This window comes from Marmota marmota, unplaced genomic scaffold (genome assembly GCF_001458135.2).
Source record: "Marmota marmota marmota unplaced genomic scaffold, marMar, whole genome shotgun sequence".
Lineage (NCBI taxonomy): Eukaryota > Metazoa > Chordata > Mammalia > Rodentia > Sciuridae > Marmota > Marmota marmota.
The window spans coordinates 3,210,345-3,235,717 of NW_026000140.1; the positions used below are offsets into that span (position 1 = coordinate 3,210,345).

A 25,373-nucleotide genomic window follows, 5' to 3' on the forward strand; every position below is an offset into this window, starting at 1 on the left:
AAGAATCTTATGACTTTGTAATCAGTTGGGAGCCAATGAAATACAAAGATGAGTCTAGTTAATAATCTACAATTATTGGTTAAAGAAGTATATTAGGGCTAATTTCCCTGCATTCATTCTACCTTTTCTATCAACCCACAAGCCTTTGGCACAATGAAGTGGGTAACCTTTATTTCCCTTCTCTTTCTCTTCAGCTCTGCTTATTCCAGGGGTGTGTTTCGTAGAGAAGCAGGTAAGAATTCTGTTTTTCCTTTGTACAACTTTTTTTTTTTTTCCTAGTAAAAGTTTCAGTAAACCCCCGTGTATTTAAAGAATTAAGTTTTCCTTTAGGATTTATATCTAGAATGTGATGATTTTTTGTTTTTGTGAATGCTTATGTGGTTATTTAATTAATATAGTTAAGAAGAAACAACATGGTGAGAATTATTTAGTGAATGTAATTTCTTTTCTCTAATGAAGAAATGCCAGGCAGAGTGACTTACACTTCATAGAACAGAGAAGATAGAATTCACAACAATTTCTAAGGCCTACCTAATGCACCTTGCTTTATTTAGAATAGAAAAACTCTTGTGTTATTAATAATAAAAATAGGATTTCCACTTGTATTTACTTCTCAGTTGCTGTTCATAGGTACTATAAGAGCATTAGATTTTATATAACTAGAATATAAAGTTATAATTATTTAATGATATTAAAAATAATATTCTTTGTGATCGAATAATATCTTCTTTAAGTGCAGAAGACATAGTTCACCATCCTAAGACTTTCTGTAAGAATAAGAATCCAATATTTTGAAGCAAATAAACAACCTAAGTTAAATGAAAAAAAATATAGAACATAGCATATAATTAATTATTTTCTTCAGTATTTAAATACATGTTGTTTTGTTTCTTCTCCTTTTCCTTAGATGAAAGTGAGATTATTAAACGATATAAGGAATTCGGAGAGCAAGAGTTCAAAGGCCTGTAAGTTAAAATATGGAAGAGTCAAATTTAATGTTTCTGATTACATTGATTATTACTCTAAATGTCTTACATTTTCCTGTCATCATGGTCCAGATTTCAGAGCATTGTTGCCCCTTACAATTTTCTGTACTGATGAAAATATTCTGTATCAGTGTTATGTAATATGGTAGCCACTGGCCACACGGGGCTGTTGAGTACTTTAAATATGGCCAGTGCAATGGAGGAATAAAATGTCAAATTGTATTAAAGTTTAGTTAAATTGCATTTAAGTAGGTACATTTTGATTTATTTAAATTTAAATAGAATATTAATTAAATTTAAACAATTTAAGTATATAGTCACATAAGTCTAATGGCTACTGTATTGAACAGTTAAAATCTGGACTTCTCATACTACCCAGAAACTCTGGAACAATGGTGGAAAGACTAATACATGGTTCCTTTGGCAGCTCACTTACTAACTTCCCTTTACATAGCAAATTCTTCTGTGGTTTCTTGGAACATTTTAATATTTTTTTAAAAAATTGAGAAAATAGTCTATTTTTTAAAGGTCATTACAACCCTATAGCCCGAATAATGATGTGTTTTTATTTTCATTTTAAGTAACTCAAAGGATTTATGCAAAGCCCAGTCTCAACAATTAAATCTATTTGGTATACAGTTTTCTAGTTTGCCCTGTGTGTCTGCCTCTACTGACATGAACCCATACAAATTTGGACATGGCTGAAATACGATCCTGCCTACCTAGGAAGCCACATGTACCTGATTAGGCCTTAGATAATACCTCATATGAATAGGCTTTCTGGATAATTATAAGAAAGATATAGAAAACATAGATTAAAGACACATAAGTGATTTGCTCTCTAGTAAATCAACCAACCTGTTTTATGTTAAAGTTTTTTTGTGCTACATGTTTCTGTATTTTTTTGTTTCAGGGTACTGGTGACCTTTTCTCAGTATCTCCAGAAGACCGAATATGATGACCTTGCAAAATTTACAACACAAGTGACTGACTTGGCAAAAGCATGTGTTGCTGATAATACAGGAGCAGATTGTAACAAACCACTTGTAAGTTCTGATTTTGAGGATTCTTTCTTTTCCTTTAAGTTATTATGAATATTTCAAAGAAAAAATTCTTTTAAAACATTACTATTAAGTGACAATTTGTAAGCTACACTCAAAAGTTTCATATGGACGGATAAGTCATTCACTGTTTATTCAGGGACAGAGATGTTGTGGGTATGCCCAGTTTTAACAAGATTTTTTTTTCATTGAGAACACACGTGACAGTCACCGTGTATTTAAATGGCAATTTGTAACCATCTCTTTTCAAGAAGTTTGGTTTCTTTTCATAGAGGCTAATAGAGATAATGTATCTTTGTGTATTTATTAACTTTATTTTATTGTGGTTAGAACACTTGACAGGAATTCTATCCTTTTAAAAGTTTATGTGTGAAATACGTTATTTGTGATTATAGGTACAATATTATGCAGCAGATTGTCACAGTTTATTCATCTTGCTTAAGTAAAATTTTATGCCATTTCATTAGTCACTCCCCATTTCCTCCTTTTCCTAGCTCCCGGCAGCCATCTTTTTATTCTTTGATTCTGTGAATTTGACTATTTTAGAATTTATTATTTTTTTTTAAATGCACTTTAAAAAATTCATATGTAGAACTATAAAATTGGGGGAAATTAAAATACTTATTCGCAGCAATGAGATATTAACGGAATCATCCATCTTTGTCTGTGATTGGTTTATTGCACTTAGCACAATGCTCTCAAAGATCATCTGCATTAGTGCCAATTGTAGAATTTCCTTCTTTTAAAGGATGAATGACATTCCCTTGTATATAGATATTACATTTTCTTTATGCATCCACATTTTTCTTTATCCATTTATTATCTGTTGATGGACACTTCAGTTATTCTCATATCTTGACTAAATAATGTAAATAATGCCTGACTGAATACAAGAGTCTAATATCTCTTTGAGGTAATAGCATGATTTTTACTTCCAGAAAGCACCAACTGATTTCTATGCTATGGGCAAAATAATAGTTATAGTTATTTATTCATCATTTTAGGGTTATTAATTTTTTTACGTAAAATAAAAAAACAAGGCACTCAATCCTTTTGAAGAGCTTGAACGTTTGCTATTTCTAAATACATCTTTAAAATAAGAGGCCTATGTTTCTTTCACCACTCAATCTATATATGCCTCTTCAGGGTCAAGGTCCATATTGTCTTTGGACCCTTTCCTCTTCTTGTTTATCTCTGTACACAACTCTCATTGCTGCGAATAAGTACTTTAACTTCCCCCAATTTTATGGTTCTACATATGAATTTTTTAAAGTGCATTTAAAAAAATAATAAATTCTGTCTAGACCAGTGAATTTTCTATATGGTTAGAATTACTTATATAATAACAATGAATGAGGAAAAAAAGGATTTATTGAATGAGTGAAATAATTTGAGAGAAATATTTCTAGAATAAAAAAATCTATATTTTAATGCAGTAATAATGTGTGGTAGATTTGTATATGGTATCTACTAAAAAATTGAGTCTCTCAAAAAGAAGCAGATTAAATGAGAAAGTATCTGAGTATTTCCTTCTGTCTAAGATGAATTCACCCGCTGCACTGCAGGCTAGTTTCCCTAGTGATAGGTAAGAAGCAGAGAAAGGTAACATTCCTTAGAGCCAACAACTCTCTTTTTGTCCTTAAGTTTTATTCATCGTAAGTAATATTGTGGCAGTTGATTGTTATGACAATTTCACAGAAGTAGCCAAATCAAGGAAATTTAATGGGGGAAGTGAATTCTTATACAATTTCCTTTTTTTGATGGGTTTAAAATTTTGTATTTCATTAAGATTTTTTTTTCATATTTAAATTTATGCTTTGACTCATACATAAAACATATTCATGGGGTCCCCTGGGATGTTTCAATATAAGATAAATCATACATATGTGCAATGTAGATGATTTCTTCACCAAGCTTTAACAGTTTGTTAAATATTTATGCTGTTTTTTTTTTTTTTGTAATAAAGAAAATAAAGACCTTCCCAGTAATGTGTAGGTTGCTCTCTTCCATTTAGGATACTATCTTTGGAGATAAAACATGCTCAATTGCGACTCTTCGTGATACCTATGGTGATATGGCTGACTGCTGTGATAAACAAGACCTTGAGAGATTTCAATGCCTCGTAAAGCACAAAGAAGACATGCCTAACATCCCTGCACTTGATCTAAAACATCCTGATGCTTTGTGCACCTCCTTTGAAGAAAATGACCTGAAGGCTTTGGGACAGTAAGTAATCTACGTTTCAAAATTAAAAATTAAGGAGTAAGTCAATACTCATTATAAAAGTACCATACCACAAGCCATTTCCAACATTAAGACTTGGAAGTTTTGTTCTCATGTTGAGTTTTAAAGAAGTAATACTTCACATCACAAAATTCTGGACAACAAAAAATATAATCAAAATTCTTTGATCTTGAAACAGGTATGATCTATATGAAAATTTGAAAGAGACATGTTTTAAAACATTCTGAAAAAATATATACTCTCTCAGGATTGATTTAGTCAGCAATATTAGATCACCCCAGTTTAACCATTTATTATGTGATCCACATACATGTACATCACAGATTCATCCTTTCTTTTCACTGACTTAAAGAATGACAAAGACAAGGCCATCATATGCAAATTGAGCTTCAGTGGTAAATTACATGTCTTTGGCTTTTGGAGGCTCTTGGGAGAATGTTGATTGTAATTGTTTCTGTAATATTGTGTGGTATGGAAAAATGAATTCTTGTTATCTTCTTTTAAAATTAGCTTTGTATATGAAGTTGCCAGGAGAAATCCTTACTTATGTGCCCAGAAAATCATTGACTTGGCTGAAAAGTATAAAGGCTTTGTGACAGAATGCTGCCAAGCTGCGGATAAAGCAGAATGCCTGACACCAAAGGTATTTCCCAAAAAGAACCAATCCATAGTGCAATGTCAGATTTTAAACATCTTGTGGTTAGGTTTAGGAAACCTTATTCTTCTAAACACACTTCCCTACATGTTCCAAAAAGCTTTACTTTTATGTCTTCCAAAGAAGTTTTATTCTTTTTGAAGGCCTCTCCTATTCTTCCTTCCTCCTTCTGAGATTTAGAAGTGCTGATCTGATGGAGGGAATCACTGTGCACATAGTTAAATGTCCTGCCCCTCTCTATGGTGATTCTCTCTATAGGGAAGTATTTGTCAAGCAAGGGCCCACAGTTTTTGTTTTATTTTTCATGAGACTTTTTGATGGATAAGGAATTCAAAGTAGAGAATTTTACTGCAACTAGAAGCAAGAGATCATTTATTTCTTCCGTAAGTATTTATTGTGTACCTCGTTGTGTTCTCCGGGGAGTTTCTTTTTTTTTTTTTTTTTTTTAATTTTTTTTATTGTGGGTTGTTCAAAACATTACAAATTTCTTGACATATCATATTCCACACTTTGATTCAAGTGGCTTATGAACTGCCCCCCCTCATCCCCATACACAGATAGCAGAATCACATCAGTTTCACATCCATTGATTTACAAATTGCCATACTAGTGTCTGTTGTGCTCCGCTGCCTTTCCCATCCTCCACCCTCCCCCCTCCCCACCTCCCTCCTCCCCTCCCCTCCTCTCTCTCTACCTCCTCCACTGTATAACTCTGAGGGTCTCCTTCTATTACCATGGGCTGGGGATGTGGCTCGAGCGGTAGCGCGCTCGCCCGGCATGCGTGCGGCCCGGGTTCGATCCTCAGCACCACATACCAACAAAGATGATTGTGATCCGCCGAGAATTGAAAAATAATATTGCAAAAAAAAAAAAAAAAAAAAAATCTTTACGTCCGGGGAGTTTCTTGATGTTATCAGAGGAGGGACTTAAATGGATTATGCACAAAATGCAGAACTCAGCTAGGTTATATGTTCCTGGGATATTAGCATATACTTTTTCTTTCAGAAGCCTTTTCTTTGGCAATGTGTCCTAGCTGGTTTTAACTACATAGAGGCTTCCACTATGACCAGAATAATTTTTCCTCTTACATAGCAAAATGATTATTTCCCAAAGGGAGTACTTGGGAATTTAGATTGAATGTGGCATAGTCTCATCTGAGTTTTTGAAGTTGTGTTTTGTATAGAAGTTTTCTTTTCTTCATTTTGTTCAAATTTCTTTCTTTCTTTAGATTGAGAATTTGAGGAAGACAACAATGCTTTCTTCTGCCAAAGATAGATTCAAGTGTAGCGTTATTGAGAAATATGGAGAAAGAGGTTTCAAAGCATGGTAAATATTTTTAATACAATTTTTTATCTTTATAAAAATGTAAAAGTGATAATGGTTCCATTGACAAAAGTATACATTTATGTGTCATTTCTCCCAGTGTTTACAAATATAGTTTGTTGTCGTTGTGTCTAAAAGGTAAAATTTCTTCGAGGTGAAAATCAGAACATAAGGAACAACTTGACATTATTTTTGTCTTATTTTTCTAAGTTGTTAAAGAATTAAGAAGACATTATCATTTTTGTCCTAAAGAAGACATATGGATTCTATTTTTTTATGAAGACTAGGAAACATACTCTAATGGTGTATTATTTTTATAGAGCTATAGTCAGGATCTTTAATTTAATTTTATCCTTTCCCACAATAATCTGAAAGCATCTACTTGTCTTGTTGTGTCCTATAATTAAATTCAGTCATGAAGTAAGCCAAATTAGTACTCATAATTTTTACTTAGCTTCAACTCTGCTCTTAATCTCGTATTTTTGCCTTGGCCTCTGTTTTTATACTATTTATTGATTCTGGGAACATCCTTCAGTATTTGACTAAGACAAAATCATAGAATTTGCAGGGAAATGGATGGCACTAGAGCAGATTATGCTTAGTGAAGCTAGCCAATCCCTAAAAAACAAATACCAAATGTCTTCTTTGATATAATGAGAGCAACTAAGAACAGAGCAGGGAGGAAGAGCAGGAGGAAAAGATTAACATTAAACAGATACATGAGGTGGGATGGAAAGGGAGAGAAAAGGGAAATTGCATGGTAATGGAGGGAGACCCTCATTGTTATACAAAATTACATATAAGAGGTTGTGAGGGGAATGGGAAAATAGACAAGGAGAGATATGAATTACAGTGGATGGGGTAGAGAGAGAAGATGGGAGGGGAGGGAGGGGGGATGGTAGAGGATAGGAAAGGTAGCAGAATACAACAGTTACTAATAGGGCATTATGTAAAAATGTGGATGTGTAACCGATGTGATTCTGCAATCTGTATTTGGGGTAAAATTGGGAGTTCATAACCAACTTGAATCTAATGTATGAAATATGATATGTCAAGAGCTTTATAATGTTTTGAACAACCAATAAAAAAAATTAAAAAAAAAAACGAAAAATATTACCTGCCTCTCTAACTCCTCACTTGTCAGTCAACAATGAATCTATATAACAGGAGATAAAATTAAGATAATAGACATTATGCATGCTCTCTAGAAACTGTCAATTGAACTATCTTTGCTTTTCATTCCTACCACCCAGACCACAAAATACAACCAAATTGATAAACAAAATACCCTTACCATGAACCAATGCACATTACACAGGCAATGGTTGGTTCTGGGAAAGAAGTCTCTATTTCTGGATTTAGACAGCATGGAAATGATTTTGGAAAGAATGATGATATTAGTCTTTTATATCTTGTCAGAGAGCTTAGAGGCTGTGCTGGATCAATTTCTTGGTAAAAGTATGCTTAATAAAAACTCCATCAGTATGTAGATGTTATGAAATTAATTTTCTTGAAGAATTTTAGTAGTCAGGAAAAATGGGTTTTAATGAAGGAAAAAAGAGTAACTGGAGTTTGTGTGATACTTCCTAGATTATCTAATTTAATCTTCAAAATAGTCCTTCCATTTAGCATGATGTTGTGACACTGAGAAGGCTAAAGTTCAGAGAAGTAACTTGCCTAGGTCTCACTGTTATGAAGATATGAAGTCAGATCAGGAAGACAGATTGGGGCTCCATACCTGATGCGCCTCACACTGTTGGCCCTTTCAACATTCCTCTTTGATTGCTAATTTTATGAATTATCAGCTTTCCATCCAACCCACACTCTTACAATGGATAATTTTAAGAAAACAAGAAAAAAAAAAAAAAAGAACACCATTTGGTTCAGCTCTAGCATTAAAATAATTAATGAATTGAGAAAAATTTCTATGTGTCTGTCTTGAATTTCCTTGTTATAAATGGAATTTTCATAGGAGTTTAACATCAGTTATTGCCTGATTATAATATGTTGATGGGCGGACATTTTTTTTTAGGTTAGTATCTCGTCTAAGCCAGAAATTTCCCCAAGCTGAATTTACAGAAATTACCAAGATGGCAACAGATCTTACTAAAATCAACAAGGAATCCTGCAGTGGTGATCTGCTTGAAGCTATACATGACAGGGTAAAGAGCCATATATTTTCCATTTGTAGCTTATATGCTTAAAATGCTAGAATACATGTACTTAGCATAACTGGGAACAACTGGCAATGGGTGACTTAGTCTTCTTTGCTTTCATTTGCTCTGTCTTCCAGTTTTCCCTTCTCTGTGGTACTTTCTTGTAAACCTTACTATCCTAATTACTAAATGACCTGAAAAACTCTTTCACCTATTTGTAACTTTTTTCGGTCATACTCTGAGAATCTAGGCTGAAGGTGAAGGAAGACGCTGGTTACTGATATATTTGGGGTGGGGGCAAGGTTGGGTTGGAGAAGGGCCATTTTTCTCAAGAGATCTTTGGAAAGAATGCATTTTCCCCCCTCTATGTTGTCTCCTTTCATTAAGTGTTTTCCCCAAAATGATCTTTTTCCCCAAATTTGTAGTGTTGTCTCCCTTTCTTCAAAGATTAAAAATAATGACCATATATCAGAATCCTGAGCTATCATGACACTTCCTGGAAATTTAAGACAGATATTTTATACATATAAGCAAAACCCATGACTGTCATCTTGACTCATTTGTTAAAATTTTTCATGCTTTACTTAGTTATTTGGTTTCAAAATGCCTGCATTTATTTTGAGGGAAGTATTGAAAAAAATAGCCTTGAATTTTAATTTAAAAAAATTACATACCTCTACAGTGGAAATATAAAATTGATAAATAGCTGAGATTAATTAATTAATTATAATAAACAAATAAATGATAACTGGTTCCTAACTAGTGTATTTTGATCAAGTAGGTGTGTTTTAGTAGCCTAGAGCCTCAGAAGTACTGACAGAGGATATATGTTCATAGAAGGCACAGTAGTTGTGAATGAAAGGCCTTGGAATACAGTGAATGTGTTCTGCAAAATCACAAATATCTGAAGAGAAAGTGTAGCAATGCTAATTTATGTTGAACAATTGTTGACCTCCTCATAGATAACCCTTTCCAATTACGCTTGTGATAATCAAGATACAATCTCCAAGAAAGTGGGAGAATGTTGTGCTAAGCCCCCGTTGGAAAGATACCACTGCATCATTGATTTGGAAGAGGATGATAAGCCTGCTGACTTACCAGCACTAACAACTGATTATGCTGAGGATAAGGATGTTTGCAAAAACTATGCTGAGGCAAAAGATATCTTCTTGGGCACGTAAGTTAGATAAGGAATTACCCTTTTTAGCATTTGATTTAACAAGCTCATGATTTAGGAAGATATGCTAGGCTTTCCTTTGGAGTTACTACAGTTTCCATGTTGCCAAGAATGCTTCTTTGACTCATCCATCGTCTCCCAGTCTTTAAAGGTTGAAACAATTAATTAATTTCAAACATTGTCCTTCAGTATATATTCATGGTAAAGCTCAATGTTCCTTACTCCTTAGGGACATCTCTAGAAATATCTCTAGAAATATTTGTATGTATACAAATTATGTATATAATGTTTACTTGTTCAATCATTCATTGAAAGGGTACTTCTTAAATATCTAAAATATATATGAACTTATATTGCCTATCAATCATCTTAATACATCTATCTCTATCTATGCATCTTTGTGTTGACAGGAAATATATAAAACAAAGTATAGAATTTGACACTAAGTGTTTCATACTTGGATGAAAAGGCTAAAAGTTCAGTAGTATGGCAAGGCAGTTAAATAACAAATGATTATATACGATCAATAAGAATGATGACAAGCTTTACAATTTTATTGTTGGATTGCAATAGCTTCCTTTGCACTAAATAATATCATAAAAGATTTCAATCATATGAAGAGGAAAAAGAAAATTTTAAGAACATATCTCTGTCTAGTACAATACTTTTGAGATATACTCCAAATCAAACTACATATTTATAAAAAAAGTGACAGATATGATTCATAAAATATTTAAGATGTATGAGTATATATTTTGCACACATTGTTCATGTATTTCTAATAACCCAACATATGAGATGAATATTATTATGATTCCCAATCTACAGAGGAGGAAACTAAAGCTCTTTAGTTTTAATAAGGTGCCAAACGTAATAGAGTAAAATAAGCGGCAGAACCAGAAATTGAGCACAGGAAGAACCCCAAGTCCTTTGCCACTAAGCTTCACTGCATGGGGTTTAGTGAAATTCAGACCTTGGGAATTTGAGTTACACTTGGAGTGAGTTAAGTACATATTCTTTCTCATTGGTTCAACTAAATCTATGTTCTTCTTACTTAGGTTTTTGTATGAATATTCAAGAAGGCATCCTGAGTATGGTTCCCTCTTGCTGCTGAGAATTGCCAAGGCATATGAAGCCAAACTGGAGAAGTGCTGTGCTGAAGCTGATCCTCCTGCATGCTATGGCAATGTGGTAGGTGTCCTACAGGAAAAGAAGAATACAGCTCTTTGCTGATTATAATAATGAGAAAGAAAAAAATGCAAGACTGAAATGATACACAGTACAATTTTTAGATCTTTCCTTGAGATGGATTCAGTTCTGTGCTCTTAAACATTTTAGAAAGAAATAGCCTTAAATAGAATGGTTAATAAATTTTGAACAGTTGGTCTAGAAAAGAAAGATATGAAGATAGTAATCTCTAATTTCACAAAATCTTGGCCATCATTTCTTTGTTTTCCATATTCCTGAGAACTAAATAAGATCAGGTAAATTTAAATGTCAATTAAAAGAGATGTAACTTAGATATGAAGAAAGTTAACCTGACCCAAGATTTATCAAGTACTGGAGGTAATATCTTAAGGGAGGTTATGAAACTTATTTCTTTAGAATATTTAAAAATCTTTTTGAGAAGGTTTAGGAAATGTTTTACAAGATGATAAGTTAGAATACACCTGTTCTGGAGGATTTTAGGGTACCTACTATTATATGTTAAAGGTTTCCAAACTGTTATAGAATCAGAGAAAGACTTTCTTTCCTCTACCAAGAAGCTGCTGTATGCCAGGCACCGTCCTGCAACTGATGCTGAGGGCAACATTCCTCAGAGAGCTGAGGATCCAACTGGAGAGATGGCCTAATAATAATAGTAGTAGTAGTAATAATAATAATAATAATAATAATAATAATAATACTCAGGACCAACATTTATTGACCTTTTACTATGTACTAGGTGCTATTTTAATGTCATTAGCTTAGTTGATTCCCAGAGCAATTCTGGGTGGTGAGCACTATTTTTACCTCTATTGTGAAGATGAGGATTCTGAATCTCAGAACTGGTAAGTAAAGCTGCACCACTGGAAAATGAGTCAGGTGGCCTGGCTCCAAAGCCAGCCACTGAAGTCCAGAAACTCTTGCACTATACAGTCTTGTCAATAAGAGAAACAATTTGAATGTGATGTGACAGATGTGGCACTGAACATCTACTCATGTGGTTTTGGGAAGAAAGAAGGAAGGGGTAAAAAGTGACCGGTATCTGGTCCTCAGAAGGATACTATAAATGGATTCTTTTATGTTTCAGTTTGAGGAATTTGAGCCTCTTGTGACTGAGCCTCAGAATATAGTCAAGCAAAACTGTGATCTCTATGAGCAACTTGGGGAATATAAATTCCAAAATGTGTAAGTATTTTTGTTTATTCGCTGACTTTTTTCCTTGACTGATTTGCTATTATTTAATACTTCATGTAAAGGCTGCCTAGCATATTACTTTTAATAGCAAAGATACACATATCTTTCTAAACTCTCTTTATCAAAAAAGTCTGGAGAGCAGAGAAAATATAGTCGATAGGATGCAGAGGCTTCTATTTATGTACAGTTTTAAAAAATGGTCTTTTGAGACTGGAAGTATGTAGGCTGGGAGGGTTAGTGCCAAATGTTGGCTTATCAACTGAGGATGTTCCTTGGAGGTTAAGGGATAGTTTGTGAGTAAATGAACCCTAGCAGCATTTTACAGAGCAGGAAGTAGTAGGCCTTGAATAGCAGTAGTTCAAGAAGTAATATAAAAGCTGAACACAAAAACATGACAAAGATATGGACTTAGATAATATGGGAAATTGCATTCCTCTTGGTCTATTGGTGGGAAAAGTGGATGTTCAGAAGATACATTAGACTTTGATGGTCATGACCTTGTTTTCCTGTGGAATTTCCCTCCCTAGAAGAGATAGAGATAAAAGTGCATGCTGAAGTAATGTCCCCATTTAATAGGCCCTTATGTATGGAGGAAAAGTCAAGAAAGCAGAAGGGACACATGGTTCAGTAGGAATTTATTGTGCAGTTTATATACATAGTTAGCACTTTTTTAAAACTATAGTTCAGGCTAACAATAATGAATGATACATAGATTCTTCCATTAAGTAGATTACAGTCTTACATTGACTTTACATGGTGATTGGGATACTTTATAAGTGATTCTTATATGCTGGATAACATGCCTTGTTCATTGCCTATATTATCACTTTCAATTTAATCCTTTCATCATACCTATTGAGGCAGGGATATTTCCTCCCATTTTTCACCTATATCTTTCAAATTCATCATAGTCCTGATTTATGTTACACTCTCAAAAGAATTTAATGAAACAAAGATGCAATAATAAGTATACTAATGTCACTGGATTATAATAAGGTAGCTAACCTTCCTGAGATTATATGGTGCAGGTGGTATTCAAAGCCATGTTTAATGATCTCTTGGACAGGACAAAGTCTTTTTCTGACATTAAGCCATCATTCTGAAGTTGAAGATAATTTTTGGTAGCAGGTACTGGGTATTAAACTCAGGGGAGATTTACCACTGAGCTGCAATTCTTTTAAAATTTAAAATTCTTTAAAAATTTTTTTTGAGATAGAGTTTTGCTAAGTTGTTTAGGCTCTCACTAAATTGCTGAAGCTGGCCTCAAAATTGTAATACTTTGGCTCAGCCTCCTGAGCAACTGGGTTTAGAGTCCTGCATCACTGCACTTGACTTAGACAAACATAATTCTATGAATGGCAAACAAGAACATATTAGTTTATTTTAATTTTGTTTGAATTTTCTCTGCTTGATATACTGTATTATAAAAAGACAGTTTCTTGTTTGGCTAAACACACATGAAATTTTTTTTTCCCCCAACAGACTTGTAATTCGTTATACTCAGAAAGCACCCCAGATGTCAACTCCAACTCTTGTGGAGGCTTCAAGAAAATTAGGAAAAGTGGCCACCCAGTGCTGTAAGCTTTCTGAATCACACAGACTGCCCTGTATTGAAGGCTATGTGAGTCTTTTAAAATATAATAATTATAATACTGAATTCTCATCTTATGAAATTGACAAAGCTAACTTTTAGAGGCAGGAATTTACTAACATGTGTACATGACTAGCATGGGTATATCTATGTCTATGTATTTTTGTGTGTGTGCAGAACTTGGTCACTTATATTATCTCGACTGCCAAAGTTAGAATTTAGATAAGATCTCAAAGTTATAACTTGCTCTTAAAAAGGATCCATGAATATTCAGTGTTTTGGAATTTCCTAAATATTTACATTTTTGGGGTCTCTGTTTCATGTGCCAATATAAGACTACTTCTTTCTCATTCTAACACATATGTTAGGACATATTACTTTCAATTATTTTTGTGAATCATCTTCTCAAGTATTAAGAATATTGAGACATCTAGACTTACTTTTAAAAGAGTCAATATTAAAGAGTCCCTTATGTTTAGTTCCAAAGATAGTCATTTGCTGCCTCAGTAAACTTTGGATTCATTGTTCCTAGTCTAATATGTCACAACTTTGGGTGCATGGAAAAAAGAGTGTTTGTGGACTCTTTTGCCTCTTTTGAGTTTCTGCTCTCCTTCTTGTTCTTCAGCTGACTGCAATCCTGAACTCAGAGTGTGTGATGCATGAGAAGAATCCAGTGAGTGAGAGAATCACCAAATGCTGCTCTGAGTCCTTTGCGAACAAGCTGTCATGCTTTTCTGCTCTATCAGTTGATGACACATATGTTCCCAAAGAATTGCATGCTGATACATTCACCTTCCATGCAGATATATGCACACTTCCAGAGACTGAGCAACAAATCAAGAAACAAAAGTGAGTAGTATTTCATTATCACATGTTTATAGTTTTGATAAAGAGAACTGTTAATTGAAAGGAGTAAACCCTCTCATGTACTGATTATATTCCTTGGAGGAAAGTACTTAAGTATTGGCCTTTTTAAGTTGATAAAATTGTAAAGAATAAAATGAATGGCTTTTTTTTCCCTTGGAGGGCAAAAACTATTCATAGTGATATTGTGGATGAACACCCCAGTAGAATAAGATCATAGGCTAGGTCGAGTAGAAATGGCTTAACATTTAACTGATGAATTTGTGGCTAGAAAAAAACTAGTTGTAGAAATCATAGGGGAATTTATTTCTAGGCATGAATGGTACTTTAAGTTTGTTCTAGAGTGACCCCACAGGTGAGAGAAAACCCTGTGATGTGACGTTTGAGAATGACAATTGAATAGAAAACATCTAGAAATGTGAGTTTTGAGGCTTAACTCCTCAATGCTGTCAGAAAGGATGAGAATAGCATGAACTTTAGCAACAGAAAGTTGCTGTCATCTCTGGTCACCCATAGTCATGATAGAGACTTAAAACTTATATTATAAAACCTATTATTCCCACACTACACATTGGGGCACTGTTGTCTTTTTATTTGTCAATGAAAGGGAAACACCACCTTCCACTTGTTTGGAAGTCTTAACTCCTATAACCTCCCCTTAATTAAATTTGAATAGGGCAAAAGTGACAGACCAACTTTAAAGATTCTTAAAGAAGAAGATTTTTCAATGAAGTTCAAGGTCATTAAAAATTTAGAGGTCATTTTAAACCCTTCAAGAGCTATAAAGTCAATGAAGCATAGCTCGTAAATCTGAATAATATCTGAATGCTATGACATACGTTTTCTGGCAATCTACTGAAACTCTGTAAAACACTGAGTGATTTGCATTGATTATCTTATTTGATCCTCTCACCAACCCTAGTGAAGTGGATTTATTAATGTCACATGAGGTTAGAATGGCATACATGACCTCAAACCCAGAGCTGCCTGGCTCCAAGATTTAATGCTTTTTCTTTTCTTTCTTCTTTTTTTTTTTTTTTGGTACTGAGGATTGAACCAGGGGTGCTTAGCCACTGAGCCACATCCCCAGCTCTATTTTATGTTTTATTTAGAGACATGGTCTCGCTGAGTTGGTAAGTGCCTCCCCCAAGTTGGTGAGGCTGGCTTTGATTTTGTGATCCTCCTGCCTCAACCTCCTGAGCTGCTGGGATTACAGGTGTGCGCCACAGTGCCCTGCAAGGTTTATAATGTTAAGTGCCATTCTTATATCCTTCATATTTCTTATATTCTTAAGTTGTTCTTGCTGTGTCTTTCATTTTCTGTTCAAATGCAGAGCACTTGCTGAGCTGGTGAAACACAAGCCCACAGCAACAATGGATCAACTGAAAACCGTGATGGGGGATTTCGTAGCTTTTCTAGAAAAGTGCTGCAAGGCTGACGACAAGGAGGCCTGCTTCTCTGAGGAGGTGCTGGAGCTGCTTTCATTTTAATATTTCCAACTTTCATTTTTGTGCATTTGGTCAGGTCAGAGGTTAGGGATTTAGGTTTTGAAAGATGCATGGAGCAGAGATCTTATTCTATGTACAATTGCCTTACAAAATGAGTTTAGTAGTTCTTGGTTTTATCTCCTGCTGCACCGTGGCATACTATTAAATTTTTGTAATGTCTCTTTTGTTCCAAATTTGTGATCGTTATGAATAGATAGACATATTTATAAGGCCTAAAATGTTTTGGTCAGTAAAGCAAAGCATTAATCTAAACATTTTCCCCAAAATTGCTGTCTTCTCATTTGGCTGAATTTTACAAGTTAGTTCAGGTGGGAATAGACTTTTAAATATCTAAATCATTTAATAGTCATCCCTGTACCCTGAATATCTATCTATCTATCTATCTATCTATCTATGATAGATAGATAGATAGATAGATAGATAGATATTTATTTTCTTGGGGAGAGTGATTGTTGGTGAACTTCCTTGTAGAGATCCTGGTAGTTTAATGTGAATTAAAGGGGGTGGTGCAGGTACAATCACTGTATATCACCTATTTTTTGTATAACCTGCTAATTTTTGTATTCTATGGTAATGCTAATATTTTCCCAATGTCTGTCATTTCTTTGTATTCAGGGCCCCAAATTGGTTGCTGCAAGTCAAGCGGCCTTAGCATAAAAACATTACAATCACAAGGATCTCAGGTAACTATATACTTTGTATTTTTAAAAAAGTAATTATAATTGTTATTATTAAAAAAAGCAAAGATGACTGAACATTTGTCAACAGTCATATAGATAAGTACCAACCACTACTTTTAGCTCTTTGTGTATATTAACTTATATAATTATTTAAAAAATGTCTGAGTTGGGTGCTCTTATTATTCTCATTTTGTAGATGAATAAATGGTCACATAAAGCCATGGGTTATATAATATATTTACCTAAGGGGCAACCAAGCTAGTAAGAGTTGGAGTCATATTTCAAAATTCCAGCAGGAATTGAGTTAACCATTGTCCTCTTCTGACATATGTGACCTGTGTGCAGAGTCCTCTCAGTGATGCCTCACCAGCAGAGACTCTAGTGTTAGAGCCATATGAAAGAACATTTTGCAGGTTAAAAACAGTTGAATATCAATGGTTTCACATGGTTCAACCTAATAATTTAATAAGCAATCTATCTTACATTAACTTCCAGTGTAGAATGATTAACACGCTCCTAAATTTTTAACGTGTCAACATGCTAATATAATAGAATTTAATATAATAGAATTTTTTCTTCTTATGACCAAAGGTCCACTTTAAAATATAGACATTTGAGCATAAACATGTTTGACTATTTTTTGGAACAGAATTTAAAAAATAGAATAGCAATGAAATAAAGTATTGGTAAAACCAGGTTATTTGACCATATAATACTACTTGTGCATCCAAACAAAGAATAGCCATTTTGTATCTCCAAAAATTTGGTCATTCCCAAATGTGATGTGTTTCAGCCCTAAGTGGAAAAAATGTCTTCCTAGGTTTCCAAATTTGAGCAGATATTTTTTTTGTTTAGGTATGACTTAAGTAAGAGTAGGTGCTAGATAGCCCTGAGGAGTGGTGATAGAGTCCTCTGACTTGAGTCTGATGGAACCATTGATGAAGAGGGGACTTCACAACATGTTGGTGTGTCCTGTGCCCTTGCCCAGCAAAAGGGGAACCCAGCTAAGCTTTGGAAGGTTTAAATTGTTTCTGCTGGTGGAAATTTCAGAAAGAAAATCGAAGCAATTTAGCATTAGTTGTAACAGATTGGAAAAAATATATGACGTTTTACAAACAGCTCTTCTATTTTTCTCTTTTTGTTTTTCAGCCTGTCCAGAGAAGAGAAAGAGACTAAGACTTTATCCATCTGTTTGTCTTTTCTGCTGATGTAAAATCAACACTCTAAGAAACACAACTTTTTTTCAAACGTTTGACCTCTTTGCTCTATGTTGTAATTAATAAAAAATGAAAAGAATCGAATATTGTGGTCCAGGACTGTTATTTTCCAAAAGTGTGCTTCCATCCTTGAAAATTCTGTGGATCTGTGAAAGTTTCAATTTTCTGTCTCTCACCCCACTTCAGCAGAGGCCTTCTAGTTCCTTAGAGGCTACTTCATAAAAAGAAAAGTTAATTCTCATCTGAATTATGGGTTATAAATATTCAAAATAGCCTTTTAACATTATGAAACAATAACACCTGTTGCAGGGATAGGGCATTTACAGCCTGTCTCTTCCTCCTACTGGGACTCTCAGAGAACTAGTGAGAGACAAAAGAGAGATGACTTTTAAGGTGACTAATTAAAATTTAGGTTTAAAATTCTCCAAGTCATTCTTGGAGAAATTTAATGACAGTTTAGGATGACAATACATGAAATGTGTTAGAAATTTGTAGAAGCATTAATGGAAGAGAGGGTTGGGTGATCTGGAGGAACTTATATCCAGTATTGGTTAAAATGTGTTGAACTGATGAAGTACAAGCATCTTTAAAGTTTCTTGTAAAGAAGTTAAGGTGTTGTACTCAACACTAAGCCTCTTTTCCCTGTTCCTGAAGGTAATTACTTATACCACAATTTTGACTAGGAGTTTACATAGTCATTTATAGTCATAATAGTTTGTATTTTTTTTTAAATTTTTACAGGCTTGGTTTCATTCTGTGCTTACTATTTCACAACTTGTTCTTAACAAATAGTCCTCTATAGTTTCATTTTAAGTCTGATGCTTGCTCAAGTTGAAAAAAAAAAGTCCCTTCTCTTCCTGTTATGTTCTGCACACCCACCATTACATCCCTCATCCCTATGCAACCCCTACTTGGCCTCAGCTCAAATGAATCAAGCACTTAATATATTTGTTTCAATCTCTCCAAAGCGGGAGAGAGCCCAAGGGGACAATAAAGTGTGGGATCTCTGGACGATTTATATTTTTAATATTTCCATCCACTTATTGCAATGATTCCAGATGCTTGGCATCAAAGATAAGACCACAAACATAAAGTTAATCTCAGTTCCCAAGAAGGGTTTTAGAAAAAGTATAATTTGGGCATAGGTTGCTATGTACAGAGCTACTGCCTTGAAAGACTGAGCAGGACTCGAAAAGACAACATATTTCTGTTCTTCCTCTGAGGTTTAACTGTGGTGATAGGCTGTGAAGGCTACATTATTTTGATAGTTAACCTAAGTTTATTTTTAAATCATCCTCAGAGGTCAGTCCAAATACTGAATCTTCTGATACCAGATTAGTGTCTTTGAGAGGAGCAAGGAATCCAGAAATTCATGAGGAACTCAGTAGGACTTGATGAAAAATGCTTCTTTCAAGTTTCTCATTGCTTATGTGAAGAAAGTGCCTCAGCTGACCTTGGCTGAGCTGATGGCCTTCATCAGGAAAATGGCCACCATGGCAGCCACGTGTTGCCAATTCAGCCAGGACAAGCAACTGGCTTGTGGTGAGGGAGCAGTGATGTTTTCTTTAGTTTTTATCTGGTTTCTGCTGCTTGACTTGAAGTGGCCTTCTAATTCCCATGTAGGGGAAATGGGAGAAACCAGCATGCAGACAGCTTTAGCAAGCTCCTTCAGTGAGGTGCAGCTGGAGGCAGTGTGAGAACCCAGCTCCAAATGCTTGGCCTATGGCCAGGACTCTAGTCCTTCCAGAAGAGCTGGTGGAAATGCAGCCAGGCTACTGCACAATGTCTGGGCAAGCTTTCTGTACAGGAAAGATGGAATACTAACCTCATATTTCCTCTTTTTGCTCATCAAATGCTTATTTTAATGTTGCAAAAGAAAGAAAAAGCTGTACCCTCAATAGACTAAAATGTGTCATGTGACTTGAGCCATTCTTATATTTTTGCCTTTTGTAGAACAATCTTATCATTATAATGATATCAGGGCAATTTGTTCCTTTTGACCGGATATAAAGTATAGAACAGTGTAAATAAATCTCATCTTCTAAAGAGTAAAATGACTTTCCATTTACTAACAGCAATAATATTTACTTTCTTGTCACTCATGTCATACAAATAATTATAGATTGAAGTGCTTAAAATTATTTTCCCTTTATGTCAGAATTGTGAACACAATTTATATCAGTTTTATCTTGCTCTTCTTTTTGATCATGGGGAATTATTTGTTAATTGGTTTTCATGTCACCAAAGGTTAGGAACAAAAGGAGAGTTTCCTGTGATTGTTACCTTAATCAATGATTGGATTCTTCACTGAGAAGCTATAGGGATGCCAGGTGGTGTAATGATTAAGGAGTGGAGGTTGTGGGGCTGTCTTCCTGTATGTCCAGCCCATTTCACCACTTATTAGTTATGTTACACTGGAGAAAATATGTATGTCACTAAGCTTCAGCTTTTTCATCTGATATTTGAGAATAAAAATTGTACCAACTATTTAGGACAGCTTTCTTAAACTAGGTAATCTCAGTAACTCATACAGCATTAAGCTGAAATGTAGTATACACACAAAGCATGTTAACACTTATTGAAAGTTTTTCCTATGCATTTAAGAAGAAAGCAGGAGGATTCCACATTAGGAAAGCCTTCATGGCACATGAATATTGACCCTATTTCTTTTGTGTTAGCTGTGTGTATGTGTGGATATATAGATGTGAGAGAGCTCAGTTTGCACAATTCTTATCTTCAGAAAGTGATCCACTGTATCTTGAAAGTAAGGCTCAACTAGACATACACAGGAAACAACCATGTACTGATTTTCATGAATCAGGGAAAAGATATTTTTTTCTCCCTTTAGAATTAGGTATTTGGAAGGGTTTCAAATAGCTGGTATCAAATAGCTGAAGGACTGTCTTCAACATCAATAAGGTAACATCTGTCACTAAAAGGTAAGATTTATCCCTCCAAAATGGGTAAACACTGAACTTATGATATGGCAACACATGATCCTATACACACAGCAAAATTTCCTTCAATATTAATTGTAAGTTGCTGGACATTAAAAATGATTGCAAGAGTTTTTTAAAAATCTGAACTAACTTTGTGACTAATGTCCCATCTCCTTGTTTTCTCCTTTTTCTAACCAGGCTGACCTTATTATTGGGCAGTTGTATATCAGGCAGGAAGTGATTCCTGTGAAATCTGGTGTTGGCCAGTGCTGCAGTTCTTCATATGCCAACATAGGCCATGTCTCGGTTTTAATTATTGTTTGAGTGCATTTTGGGGGCTAAGCGAAAATGAACAATCTATTTAGGGAGATTAAAGCGTATCTTTGCAGTGAGTGTAGTTACTTCCATTGCAAGCACTTGAGGCACATAATTGAGTCTGTTTTTACAGTATGTTTTATAGAGAATAATCATATTTGATTCAACCTGGTGTTGGTCAGTATTGCAATTCTTCATAGGCCACATTTCAGCAGCTTGGTGATAGATGAGATCTATGTTCCTCCATCATTCTCTGCTGATAAATTCATCTTCCATCATACGTTCCCACCTCAGGGTGTAGCACTGCAAGCAATGAAACAAGAGTAAGAAATTGTCTTTTGCTAGTATGGAGGAGATCAGCAATACCAAGTAGCAGTTGAAAGTTGTATCTTGCATACCTACAACTCCTGGGCTGAGTAGTGCAACATATTATCCCCCAAACACTTATTCTTTCAAAATAGTTCTGATCTCATAGACTCATTGGAAGTTTAGTCAGGAAAAATTCACTAGGGCAGACAATCTCCTGTTCAGAAAAATTGTCTCTGTTTTAATGCATTTTGGGGCTAAGGGAAAATGAACAATCTATTTAGGGAGATTAAAGTATATCTTTGCAGTGAGTGTAGTTACTTCTATTGCAAGCACAGGAGGCACATAATTGAGTCTGTTTTTACAGTATGTTTTACAGAGAATAATCATATTTGATTCAACCTTGTGGCATGGGTGTTCAGAAATGAAGTACACATTGCATTAATTGTAGGAGCCATTCTGCAATGATGACGGTAATGCAAGATAGTGGAACTTACACGTTCTCCAAACACCCATGCATGTTAAAACTCACTTGCTTTGTAGAGTCTTCCTTCATTGGAAAACCTGTTCTTCCCCTTTTTCTCCATCACAGTCTGAGGCATGTTTTAAGGCAGAATAACATTGTCTTCTCTTGCCTGCTCTCCTAATTGCTCCAGGCAACACTAATTCCTGCTGAGGGGCCTGCCCTTCCTGTGGGGAAGCTTGAGGGCAAGGAGAAACACCTCCCAAAACAGTTTCAGAGAACTTCTGTCTGCTTTATTGTGCAGCAAAAATAGCTTTTATAGTGGGTGTATGCCAATTTACATATAACATCCATCATAGGCCAGAGGTGATACACAACATATCATATTTCAGGAGTCCAGACACCAGGAGTTCAGAACCTGCCATACAGGCTGACCTCGTACTAACAGGGGAATAAGTTCCTGTCAAAGAAGCAAGGAAATTGAGCTTGCCAGTGTTCTGACAGGACTTTGTCCTAATACGAAGCGTTCTATGTTAGGATTTCCCTGCTGAACAGTGAGCAAGATAAGCATTCCTCCATGAGAGTCCAGAATCAGGCCTATCAACAATTCCAGTGGGAAAGCATTGCTAAATGAGTAGTACAGGGGTAATTGGTGCTACCGGTGCTAATTAAAGGTGTGATCGTGGTGGGTGTCAGGGTCTGGAAATCTGGGCCTTTGAGTATGGATAAGACACACTTTAGAGGAGAGAACAGCAAAGGATAATCTAGGCAAGTAAGAAAAAGACCACACTTCATTCATTACATAGAAGTATGACAGAATTATAAAATAGTATTTTATCTATATTCTACAAAAGTCCAGACAGGTGGAAAGTTGGCATGGGACCAGCCTCAGTCTTTCTGATGAGAGCGCTTTAGACAGGTGTGTGCGCTAAGACTGGAGAAGGTTTGATGGACTGGTGGTTTGGGCTGAGGGTAACTAGAGCTTTGACAATTCTCTAGGAGGAAGCTTTAGAAGAATACCAGTGTATAACAGACTTCTCTCTTATTTTGTGTTGTTTAAATCCATAGGTTTCTCATTAACCTTGTGAAGCAAAAGCCACAAATAACAGAGGAACAGCTTGAGGCTGTCATTGCAGATTTCTCTGGCCTTTTGGAGACATGCTGCCAGGGCCAGGAGCAGGAAGTCTGCTTTGCAGAAGAGGTGAGGCAGCTCATTTTCACATGCAAACCTTGGTGTGGAGTTTTCTGTGGTGAAAAAAGGAGAAGAATAATCTATCGTTGGATAACTTTAGAATAATGGGAGACATTTAAAAATTATTTAGAAATAGATTGAAGAATTTCATGACTTTTTTTTTTAAATCACATTTTTTTCCACTAAAATATTAGGAATACTAGGAAGGATTCTAATTTTATATGGTAAATTGGCAATTTTGATTTATTTCCTAGTAGAGAAAACTAGTAAGTGACTCTCTAAGTAATTGATGATAATTTAAATGTTTTTTTGGCCTAAAATTTATCCATCTTGTTAAAGGGATTAAAAAGATTTAACAAATTAATTTCGCAAACAGGATATTGAGAGAATTTAAAAAGTGTTTTGAACTCATTAAGGAGCATGCCTTTGTATACCAACAGAGCAGTTACTAAGAATTGTCTTAAACCAACTGCTTAGTAATTTTAGCTGAATTTGTAGTTGACTACACATTTTTTTTTCCCTCTCTGACTTCTACTGTCCCAGCTTGTTGACCTTAGAGTTTAACTCCTTAATTTCTCAATTGACTAATATACAAACATGTGAATTCACTCCAGATTCTACAGAGTGACCTGTAGGACTGGCACAATCACCCATTCCTTTTTCTGATCGTTTTAATTAATTTTCAGGGTCCCAAACTGATTTCAAGAACTCGTGGGCTGGGGATGTGGCTCAAGCGGTAGCGTGCTCGCCTGGCCTGCGTGCGGCCAGGGTTCGATCCTCAGCTCCACATACAAACAAGATGTTGTGTCCGCCGAAAACCAAAAAATAAATATTAAAATTCATTCTCTCTCTCTCTTAAAAAAAAAAAAACAAACAAAAAACTCGTGCTGCTTTGGGAGTTTAAATTCCTTCTGTTAACAATGAATACAGATGAGGCTAAATATAATCTTGATTCTACCCAAATATCCATTCATAGTGAGAGAGATGCTAGGAAATGCCTTAAAAATAAATGTAATTCAATTTTAGAAGATTACATAAAAAAATACACTGGAACAAAATTATGCCTAAAATGGTAAATTAGTGATTCAGCTAAATAAAAAAAAAAAAATTAGTGAACTTCGAAGCCCTCAGAGAATGCCATCTGAAGGCTTCCTCATGTGCTGTTTCCCTAACATAAGGTAATAGAGCCCATTGCCTTCTACGCCTGTTCATTTAATTAGTACTTAATATATATTTTTGTGTGTGTTTCAGAGGGAGGAGAAGAAGACGTGAGTCGTCATTGTTTGGTGTGATTTTTTTTTAAATTACAATGACAAAACTTATAAATTAATAAAATGATGAAGAATTTTATGTGAGATATCTCTAACAAATAAAGTATCCTCAGATATTTCTGTTTTTTTAGTCTGATTATTCGTGAATATTTACAGATATTTCTTTAGTTTTATACATCATTGTCTGAAATATTCTGTTAAAAAAAAAATCACTGAGGGGGCTGGGGTTGTGGCTCAGAGGTAGAGCGCTTGCCTAGCACATGTGAGGCTGATCTTCAGTACCACATACAAATAAATAAAATTAAGGTATTGTGTCCAATTACAACCAATAAATAAATAAATAAATAAATCTCTGAGGACTGGTTGCTGTAGATTAAAGCCATCTCGGATGGCTACAACACTGGAGGCTAGGTTAGCTTGGTGACTTGAGAAATTCTGAAACACTCTTTGGTGCTTCCAGGGCACATTGTTTCTTAAATGACCACTAAACATCAGAATGGATAATCTGGAGGCAATAAAAGAAATTATTGTGCTTTTATAGGATCCATGAAAATTTAACATCTCAATCTTTCCTCAATCTTGTTCACTTCTCTACTCACTGTCATTGTAAAAATGTGTTCACTGTGCTGTAGATGTCTGGATTGAATGGAATTAATATTTATATCAATCTTTTTATTCCACAAGGGTTTACTGAGCACACACTAGGTGGCAGCCCTGTTTTGAGTATAGTCACTGTCCCCAGTTGTTTCAGTAGAGAAGGAAGCAAGTGAATAGCGATACTACAAGATTATGCCCCTAGTGGAGCAGACAACAAATTGTTGAGGGAATCAAAGGGTGAGTGAGACCAATTCTGACTGCGGAAAGTGCCACAGTCAATTAAGGAGAGACTTAGAAGATTCAGCAGTTCAAGTAAAGGAGAAGACCATTTCATAAAAATGGAAATCATGGTTAAAGGGACTGAGCATGACAGAACATGAGGAATGGAGGAAGTTAAAGATGCTCAGGGACTGGTGTGCCCCATGTGG

The 25,373-nt window shown here is 35.1% G+C and overlaps 1 protein-coding gene and 1 long non-coding RNA gene across 2 annotated transcripts; one reads left to right on the plus strand and one right to left on the minus strand.

Moving 5' to 3' along the window:
* Positions 1 to 75: 75 nt before the first annotated feature.
* Positions 76 to 17,946, plus strand: LOC107158786 (albumin-like). The gene is made up of 15 exons (XM_015505279.2): positions 76 to 232; positions 908 to 965; positions 1,900 to 2,032; positions 4,062 to 4,273; positions 4,802 to 4,934; positions 6,175 to 6,272; positions 8,302 to 8,431; positions 9,388 to 9,602; positions 10,661 to 10,793; positions 11,896 to 11,993; positions 13,485 to 13,623; positions 14,219 to 14,442; positions 15,791 to 15,923; positions 16,581 to 16,648; positions 17,795 to 17,946. The coding sequence occupies exons 1-14, from the start codon at positions 154 to 156 to the stop codon at positions 16,620 to 16,622; spliced, it is 1,827 nt and encodes a 608-aa protein (XP_015360765.1). The 5' UTR covers positions 76 to 153; the 3' UTR covers positions 16,623 to 16,648; positions 17,795 to 17,946.
* LOC125611311 lies at positions 5,245 to 5,950 on the minus strand. The gene is made up of 2 exons (XR_007341460.1): positions 5,837 to 5,950; positions 5,245 to 5,359 (listed from the first exon to the last, which is right to left on the minus strand). It is a non-coding gene; the product is annotated as an uncharacterized LOC125611311 (long non-coding RNA).
* Positions 17,947 to 25,373: the final 7,427 nt, after the last annotated feature.

Bases quoted from the DNA above. Each gene is read 5' to 3' on its own strand.
- LOC107158786 (XM_015505279.2), top strand. From the start codon at position 154: ATGAAGTGGGTAACCTTTATTTCCCTTCTCTTTCTCTTCAGCTCTGCT. The intron at 233-907 runs GTAAGAATTCTG...CCTTTTCCTTAG, and splicing joins TGTGTTTCGTAGAGAAGCAG to ATGAAAGTGAGATTATTAAA. The intron at 13,624-14,218 runs GTGAGTCTTTTA...CTTGTTCTTCAG, and splicing joins TGCCCTGTATTGAAGGCTAT to CTGACTGCAATCCTGAACTC.